At 37.8% G+C, this 8744-nt stretch overlaps 2 protein-coding genes across 2 annotated transcripts; one reads left to right on the top strand and one right to left on the bottom strand.

Moving 5' to 3' along the window:
• Positions 1–3829: 3829 nt before the first annotated feature.
• On the top strand, positions 3830–4275 carry LOC109597869 (40S ribosomal protein S17-like). The gene has a single exon (XM_020013649.2). It carries the CDS (start codon positions 3879–3881, stop codon positions 4242–4244), a length of 366 nt encoding a protein of 121 aa, XP_019869208.1. The 5' UTR covers positions 3830–3878; the 3' UTR covers positions 4245–4275.
• On the bottom strand, positions 4269–8704 carry LOC109597868 (annulin). Its single transcript, XM_020013647.2, has 5 exons — positions 8304–8704; positions 6810–7073; positions 6099–6758; positions 5377–5723; positions 4269–5319 (listed from the first exon to the last, which is right to left on the bottom strand). The coding sequence occupies exons 1-5, from the start codon at positions 8413–8415 to the stop codon at positions 4408–4410; spliced, it is 2295 nt and encodes a 764-aa protein (XP_019869206.1). The 5' UTR covers positions 8416–8704; the 3' UTR covers positions 4269–4407.
• Positions 8705–8744: the final 40 nt, after the last annotated feature.

Here is an 8744-nt window from a genome sequence, read left to right as displayed (position 1 = left end):
TAAAAGTACTTTTCGTCTTTGTTTTTATTATTTCATCTTGAAATTTATGTCTTAAAATTTACAGTACTTTTTATAGATTTAAGATTTCACATGCTTAAAACTAAATAAAGAAAAAATAATATAATCTTCCTTTCAATTTTCTATCAGTTCTTCGTGAACTTCTGGTTTTATATTTCTTTTCAGCTTTTATTTAATGTATTAAATCTACATGTATTAGATGATACTCCTTAAAGAATAATTTTAATTCTTTCAATTTTACTGTATTTTTATCTTCTTTGTTTTCTTTTTATTAATTCGTTTTTTAAAATTTTCACATTCTGTATAATTTTGATATATCATTTAAAGGAAATTTATTCTTCCAATTTTTATATTATTTTCTTAGGTTTTCGAATTTTGTAATTATTTTCAGTGTATCTTTTCTGTTTTAGGATTCCACATTCTTTAGATATTTGAAATTCTCGTATAAAAGTACTTTTCGTCTTTGTTTTTATTATTCCCATCTTGAAATTTGTGTCTTAAAATTTTCAGTGTTTTTTATAGTTTTAAGATTCCACATGTTTAAAACTAAATAAAGAAAAAATTATATAATCTTCCTTTCAATTTTCTATCAGTTCTTCGTGAACTTCTGAATTTATATTTCTTTTCAGCTTTTATTTAATGTATTAAATCCACAGGTTTTAGATAGAACTCCTTAAAGAAAATGTTCACTTCTTTCAATTTTACTGTATCTTTATCTTCTTTGTTTTTTCTTATTTCTGTTTTTTGTTTTAGATTTTCTCATTCTATAGATTTTAACCTCATTTAAGTTTTTCTTTTATTTTTTTGGTTTACTTTCTTATATTTAAATTTTTGAAATTACTTTCAGAGTTTTCAAAGTACTTTTCTTCATATTTTACATATAGTATATTTGAGATTCTCATTTAAAAGTACTTCTGCTTAATGACCTTTTAATTTCAGGCCAATAAATAACGAAGTCCCCGAAACAGTTATGCGAACGATTCAAAATTGATCAGGCCGTGCTAAAATCCAAATCGTACAAAGATGATCTGCGAAGATACCGAGTCCACGATTACCAATTTAGACCTATCTTACTTACGTAATTGCTTTATTTTTTCACAGGCCGCGATATATACCCGACCAAATAAATTATCGGCCGTATATAATTTGATAAATAATAAGATCTTAATCTGGATTGGATTGTGTTCAATACCCATAAGTCAAATCGCATAAATACGAAACGTGAACCCGAAATGAATTATTAGTTTGGGGCGGTAATGCCGTTCTAACTTTACACCTAAGTAATGATTTCGACACTAGACTTTAAAAGGGACCGCTTCTTTGGCCGCCACGGCCGACGATCCGTAATAGATGTGTCCGGCCCATTGGCGTGTTTTCGAACATCGGTCGGCACGGGAAAAAAAAGGCACCAATTTCACCATCAAATCACCAGAGGTGTGACGAAATATTTACCTATAATTTTTGTTTTCATTGATGGGTTGCTTTATTTTTTTGAATGGGTCTTTTGTGTTGTGTGTGGTCAATTTGGCACTACAAATAACTAGTTACAGTTCTTGGACAATTATGGTACGTGAGGTGACGTTCAGGAATTTTCGGCAAAATGCCTAATTGCTGATTTGCACCTACGGTTGTTGTAGATTAAATAAAAAAATTACAGATCCTGGTACCGACTTGTGTGGACAGTACCTAGGAACATAAATCGTAGTCCGAATCACAATAGATAATTAAGAGCCGGGGCCGTTTCTCACGTGGTGCGTTGATCAAGTTTCGAAAACAATAAATAAATCAGTGGCCCGACAAAAACGGGGCGTGTGTAATTTTCGTTTCTTCATTAAAAAATCCATCCGCGTTCGGAAATTTGACTGAATTAACGTAATAGTTCGCCGCCCAAAAACGTTATAATTTATCACAATTTAAGTATTGCCGATGATTGTAAATTATACCCGGTGGTGGACGGCCGCTGATGGTAATGGCGAAATCCCTACGCAGCGCCCATCTGTGCCGCGGCCTTAGGCCAGGCGGTTTCTTTTGTTTCACACCTCCGACCCGAAACCGGCAGTTAATTAGTTTCAGCATCTAATTATCGGACTCCGTTCGGATTTCGTGGGCCCTATAAATAACTCGGCCGCCTTCGACGAGCAGTAGCGGGTACGGCGATGGGGGTGCCATCAACACCATCGACATTTTCACGACATTAAAGTCACATTAAAGGTTCCGTAGGTGCGATTTCAATGAAGTCAAATTATCGAGGAAACGACGCGGCGAAGCGAGTACCGTACGTACATCGAAATGTTTTGTTAATTACTGGCGAGTAACGGCGAGCGAAGAGGAATCCGTTGATTGCCCATTTTGGCGGGTAACCGCGGTAAATTATCGCGGAGTTTAAGGAGTGTTATAGGTGTAATAGCCGCGGTGCGGGTCGCACAGAGGAAGGGGGCGTGTGCGGTTCTTAATACGTGATGTGTTGCCGGTAAACATGGAATCGAGTCCGGCTGAGATGGACCGAGATGAGAGGCAGTAACACCAACTAATTCATCATATCGTGGTGGCTTTGCCCTGTAATCAGCCGAGGCGCCGCTCGCACCTTCGCTCTCGTCTTCCAACGCCGCCGCCGACTTGATGATCAATCGTCAGGGAACCCGTACGATTTTACGGGGATGCTGCGTCGAGAGTGCGGTACGGTACGAGGTCGCGGCGCTATTATCTTGCACGCATTAATTTCACATTAACGCCGCCCGGCCAAATTGGCCGAGGATGAATCATTTTTCATTCCTTCGTGGACAACAACAACATTATCAACGATCTGGATGGAAAAGTTACTAAGGGAACATTAAAATTTTATAACCAAATGAATGACCATCAAGTGGAATTAGATCAATTTGGACAAAGTGGTAAAAACCAGTGATTTCCGCTGAATGGACTAAAAAGGTACCGCTTTTTTTGGCCAAGGGAACCGACAATCGGTTATTAGGCGAGTCCTGCCCACTGGCGTGTTTTCCTAAATTATAGGTCAGTGAAGTGGCGGACAATAGACAAATTTCGTTAATTTAGACCGCAATTTTTTGCTCGAAGGTGTGACAAAATTTGAGGTTTTTATAATTGCAGTACTTTAGGATAATTATTTTAAACCAGGTATTACAAAATTTTAAAATAAATACAACCCTTGTGTTTTCATCTCTTCTAGTAGACTTACCCTTATCAGTTCCTTATTTAGTGCTATAAAAAAATATCAATACAGAATAAAAAAAGATGCTAATATAAAAAAGATAAAAAATCTAATATAAAAAATATATAAGTACGTAGTATACAGAACAACTTTCTCCATTTATTTTCTATAAAGAATAACATAAACATACTTTTAAAAACATTCCAATCAGAAACAACAGCAATTTGAAATCCTGAAGATGTTATGAGAAATTTAAAATTTACAAGAAACAAACTGAGTGTGACATCTACTAGTTGATTAATCAAATTATACAGCTGGCGCCATCTATTGTAAACTCATGAAACTTAAGAGAAGGCGATATAGATGTCTTCTGTAGATGTCATACCCTTTAAACTCTCTAGAATGCTGCTTTACAAACTTTAGATGTTGAACGATAGATGTCACCAATTTAAATAATTTAAATATATTTTAAATAAATATATAAGGCAACAACTTTCTATGCACTGGAATCAAATACAAAATCAACAATAAATAATATTTTTAACCTAATCAAATGATGATTTTATTTTATGTCAATACTTCTTGATAATAAAATATAACTTTTATACAGTAGGCAATGCCTTATTTACAAAACATCAAACAAACAACTCAACAAAGCTGCTGCTAAGCTACTGGTGTTAATAGTCGTAGAAAAATGGGTCGGGTACGCACCAAAACCGTGAAAAAGGCCTCGCGAGTGATCATCGAGAAGTACTACACGCGTTTGACGCTCGACTTCCACACCAACAAACGCATTTGCCAAGAAGTGGCCATTATACCCACCAAAAGACTGCGCAATCAAATCGCCGGCTTCGTCACGCACCTGATGAAGAGGCTGCGCCACTCCCAGGTGCGCAACATCTCCATCAAGCTTCAGGAGGAGGAGCGGGAACGCAGGGACAACTTCGTGCCCGACATTTCGGCATTGGAACAGGACATCATCGAAGCTGACGTCGACACCAAGGAGATGCTGAAGATGATGAAGTTCGACAACATTCCCAACCTTCAGCCCACTTACTGACAGGTGAATAAATGACCACTGAGGTTATTAATAAAATTAATTTATTATTGTAAAACTTATGATAATAAAATAAATATGTTTAGATAAAAAATTTGGCTAATACTTTATGGTTATGTTCAGTCTAATAAACACACAATGAATGGCTACAATAAACTTTGGTTAACTAGCGAACTTCGTTGCTTATTCCGTTTTCTTCCACATTTGGTTCCACCATTATTGTTTGGTAACCATCCACATCGTCCATTTCCTTACATTGAAACTTGGCAGCTATGGTGTACCTTCCTGTTCTTGGTGGAGTAAATGTGAACCACCCCTTAGCTTTTTCTCCAGGTGGAACGACATTATTGGCCTTCACGGTCAGTTTTTTCTGAATCCCTGGGCCCTCCACAGTGAAGACACCCTTCCTCAGCGGAATAGGAAGCGAATTCTCCACATAAATATCGGCTGTTGTTTCTTTATTTTCAACAGGTTTGTCTTGCAAAACGATTTTGATGTCGGGCTTTCGTACCCTGAAGTCATCTTGGGCAAAGTATTCGTATTTTGTGTCATCGATGGTTGCCAGGCAAGATACAGAGAAGGCACATTGATCCACCACGCGTTTGATGTACTCATTAAAAGTCACGTTCAGCTTCACTTCGTGGGTGGAGTCGGTGCTAACTGTTACGTCGAAGTTACCAGTTTTAACTGAGTCACCAATCTTTCCAGTGTAAGTAACCACGTCGACTTTCAGGATAACTTTCACCTTGTAGCTCTTGCTTTTACTTCGGTTCTTCATCGCCAGAGTAACGTCGAAAGGTTGGCCAATTTTGATGTCGTCCAACAGTTGGAAGTTGAAGTGAATGTCATTGAAGTCTTCGTTTAGGTAGTACCTGGAGAACAAATTTTCGGATTGCCTTAGGGCTTTAATCATTGTGCTGCGTTCTTCATCCGTTTTCTCCGGGTACTTGTAACTGCTGGTGATGTCTTCAAGTTCAAAGGCACCGGCTGCTTTGGTAATAATCTGCTTCCCAATTCCAAACACATCCTTGCGGATGAGCTTGAGAGGTTGGGTTGGTCCACTGTACTTCCAAAAGATCTAAAATAATAACGGACAATTAGCTAACGGAAAAAAGGTAAGAAAGCAAATAAGTACTTTGTCGGCGTTGACTTCCGAAAACAAGAAGGCACTGTCGTATGGTCTGAGTACCTCTCCGTGCTTAACGGCGTGCACAGAAGAAGGTCCGCATCTGTATAAGTCTTCGCTAAGCTCTTGCGGGGTTGCGTCCACCGCCTGCCATCCGTTGTACTCTTTCCCCAAGTCTGGTCGAGCCATCCACACCTCGTTCCATACGTGGTAGTTCCAAACTGAGTCTGAATTGAGTTCCTCCATTATGTTACCTTTTTCGTCCATGAAATAGTCTACAGTCAAGGAGTTTTGAGTGTCATGGGCTGAAGAGTAGTTTGTGACTGTCCTTGCGGGGATTCCCAGTGCCCTACAAACTATTTTTAGGGCTTAGTAATTGAAATAGATTGGCATATCATTAGTTACTTATGTGTGTTAATGTATTCAAACGATAGATTATAAAATTACAACGAACAAACATGACAAGATTTAATTCTTAGAATATAATGGCTCGATAAAAAAGCTACTGGCGTTTAACAATAGACGTGCTGATGGCCTATATATTAAACAGTGACATCACTGTTTATTATTACACATGTTTTCTCGTGGGAAATCGAACACAGGTCGCCAGTTATGACGTATACGATTAAGTCACAGTATCGAACAAATTAGGTTTCCAGACACTCGTGCTTTCCTTATAAGGGGTAAGGTTAATATTGTCCAAATATTGGGTTATTAAAGTAAATACTTACTCGTTGCCAATACTCCTGAAAACACCCAACATTGTCCATATTTAACGGGTTTCTTCTTCTTGAAGTACTTCTGAAGAATCGCCTTGCTACCAATCCATTGAGTTGGAGGTGTTCCTCCACTGTGATCCGTGCTCCAGTTTCCCAAAACTACTCCATTATCGTCCGCAGCGTTGACTGCAGCTGCCAAAGCTCTTGTTGTTCTCACTGGGTCGGACCTGTAACTGTTTTTAACCTTGCCCACAACCCTTACGACATAGATGGCCGCATCCAAAATGTCCTTTTCAAACTGGTCGTACTTCCAAATGACCGGCCTCAATCTGTTATAGGTGCCTCTCCAAATTAACGACTCCTCATTCAAAACGGTTTCCTCCCTCCAGTCATCATTCTTAAGGTAGACCTGGTCGTACTTGCACCAGGGGTTGAACAACAGGTAGAACTTCCTATCCCAGCTATAGCTGTAGGCTCCGTCGTCGATGATTTTGGTGTCTATGTCCATCTGCCATTTGGCTACAACTGCGTCAGGAGCCGTGGTTATTTGCACCGTAATGACGTTCTCCTTCACCGACTCCAGAACCACGTTCCAAGGAAAATCGCGCTCCCTTTTCGTCAACAGTGGTACCGCTATCATGGTACCGTGGCCGTGCGACGGCTTTTCGTCGTCTGAAAACTACCCTTTAGATTTTAAACCAATAAGCGCAATAATTTGTTTACCATCGACGGTGAATATGAAGGAGACACCATCACGTTCAGGGTCGTACTCTCTGCTCAGCGTGATATCGAGATAAAACGACTGACCTCGCCTCACAACAAGTAGAGGTTCAAATTCTCTGTTCATCACTTCGAAACGGTCGGTGTGATGTTCGGTACCGTTTCTCTGAATACAGGGATCAATGTCTCTGATGATGAGGATGTCTGGCAGTTCTTCCACCGTTGGTTCTCCATCTGTTTCGCTTTCGACTATTGCTTCAGGGTCCACTAAAAAATTATTGCTAATAATTGGTGTTTATTTTGATGCAAATCTGTTTTAGGTGGACACGTTAATGTAACATCAAGGTTACAATCTTGACCTACTCCTTCGATTTAAAAATAGTCATTTTGTTGAATGAATAAACATTCCTAATTTTATCATCATTTGTGTTTGATTTATTATAAAATTACAAAATTTCTATTTTTGGATTTTTCATTGCCACTCCATTAAATTGAGAATATTGGAAGAATTTATGCTACTATTATATTTAGCATTTGTTTTATTATTTCACACTTTGGTTGAAGTTTGTGGTGTAATAAAATATTGATAATTGATATCCAGACTATAAAAATAACTAAAGATAGATTTTGGAATGTTTATTTTCAAAACATTGTTTCAAAACTACTTAGAACGAAGCCCAATGTGTTAGTACGTGCATGTCTAATTTTATTAAATGCACATTACACATTTGTCCAAACCATTGAGTAATAGAAGTAGGAATTTGATTTAGTGTCATCTCAAGGTAAACCAGAATTGCAATTGTCTCTTTTATTGATGTATCCATGTTTGAATGCAAATGGTACATTAGGAGGTAAAAAACTCATCACCTGTAGAAAAAAACGATTAAATTAAAACAAAACGTGCTTCCTTTGAATTTGATAAAGTTATAGCTTTCAGAGGCACGTGCTTTTTTAAATTGAAATGCACGTAACGTTCCAAATTTGTTGTATTTCCATCGACACATCTCATCATCGGGCCAATTATAATATTTATAAATATATTTCCATCCTGTGTTACAACGGCTATATTTAAATATTTGCACTTTCCATTCCATTTGAGTGAATGCATTTTTGGGTAACGCCTTTTCCTGTTTCTAAGTTTTTAAACAAATATTGATGTATTTTTTTACCACTAATCTATATTTATTTTGTGATATCTTAGAGACTTCTTTGAAAGTCATCAGTCATTTTGTAATCTATACATATTGTACACCTGAATTTAAATTGCAAATTGCACTCATGTTTGTGTTTACTATTAATAAGGAATAACAAATTATGGTTTTATTTAAATTGTAGTATACCTAGCTGATAAAATTAAGGAGCCAACTAACAACTTACTGGTTTCCTAAGAAAATGTGTGAAATGTATAATTCTAATAAGATTGTGTAAATATTTCCTCATAATATTGTAATACATGAAATACATTTAATATTTGTTAATTCATCTTAAAACACAAACCTGCTTCCTTGGGTTTGGGCAACGACTGCATGGGCACGTCTTGGTTTAATATCCAGTTGGCCCGAAACCTGGAGAACCCTGAGCAACAATTCCCGAACGAAAACCTCCCCATTTCACCGGACGACTACTCACAGACACATAAAAAATCGAATCGCGAGACTTTCGCTTTCGTTGCCGGACGCAGATTGAATCGTCTGGACCAGAGGATTCGGCTCAACCTTGGTACGCGTCCATACACACCCGGCTCTCGAGCGTACTAATTGACGAATAACACATGCAAAGATACGTGCCCACACTTGTATGCCATGTAGGTGATTTTCAGTTGAATTCCTCTAGTTGATTCATAACATTCGTTACTACAGTTGGGCAATTGTTTTAGTGAAGATTAGTGTGTAAGTTGTGGTTTTTATTGGGCAATATGAATCATTACTTCTGGATTTT

This window comes from Aethina tumida, chromosome 4 (assembly GCF_024364675.1).
Source record: "Aethina tumida isolate Nest 87 chromosome 4, icAetTumi1.1, whole genome shotgun sequence".
Taxonomy (NCBI): Eukaryota; Metazoa; Arthropoda; class Insecta; order Coleoptera; family Nitidulidae; genus Aethina; species Aethina tumida.
This window is presented reverse-complemented; position numbering and strand designations above follow the sequence as displayed.

Excerpts from the sequence above, each read along its gene's own strand:
- LOC109597869 (XM_020013649.2), top strand. The coding sequence starts at position 3,879 with ATGGGTCGGGTACGCACCAAAACCGTGAAAAAGGCCTCGCGAGTGATC.
- LOC109597868 (XM_020013647.2), bottom strand. The coding sequence starts at position 8,415 with ATGGGGAGGTTTTCGTTCGGGAATTGTTGCTCAGGGTTCTCCAGGTTT. Across the intron at positions 7,074-8,303 it reads GCCCAAACCCAAGGAAGCAG|TGGACCCTGAAGCAATAGTC; the intron begins GTTTGTGTTTTA and ends ATAATTTTTTAG. Across the intron at positions 5,724-6,098 it reads TTCAGGAGTATTGGCAACGA|TTTGTAGGGCACTGGGAATC; the intron begins GTAAGTATTTAC and ends CCCTAAAAATAG.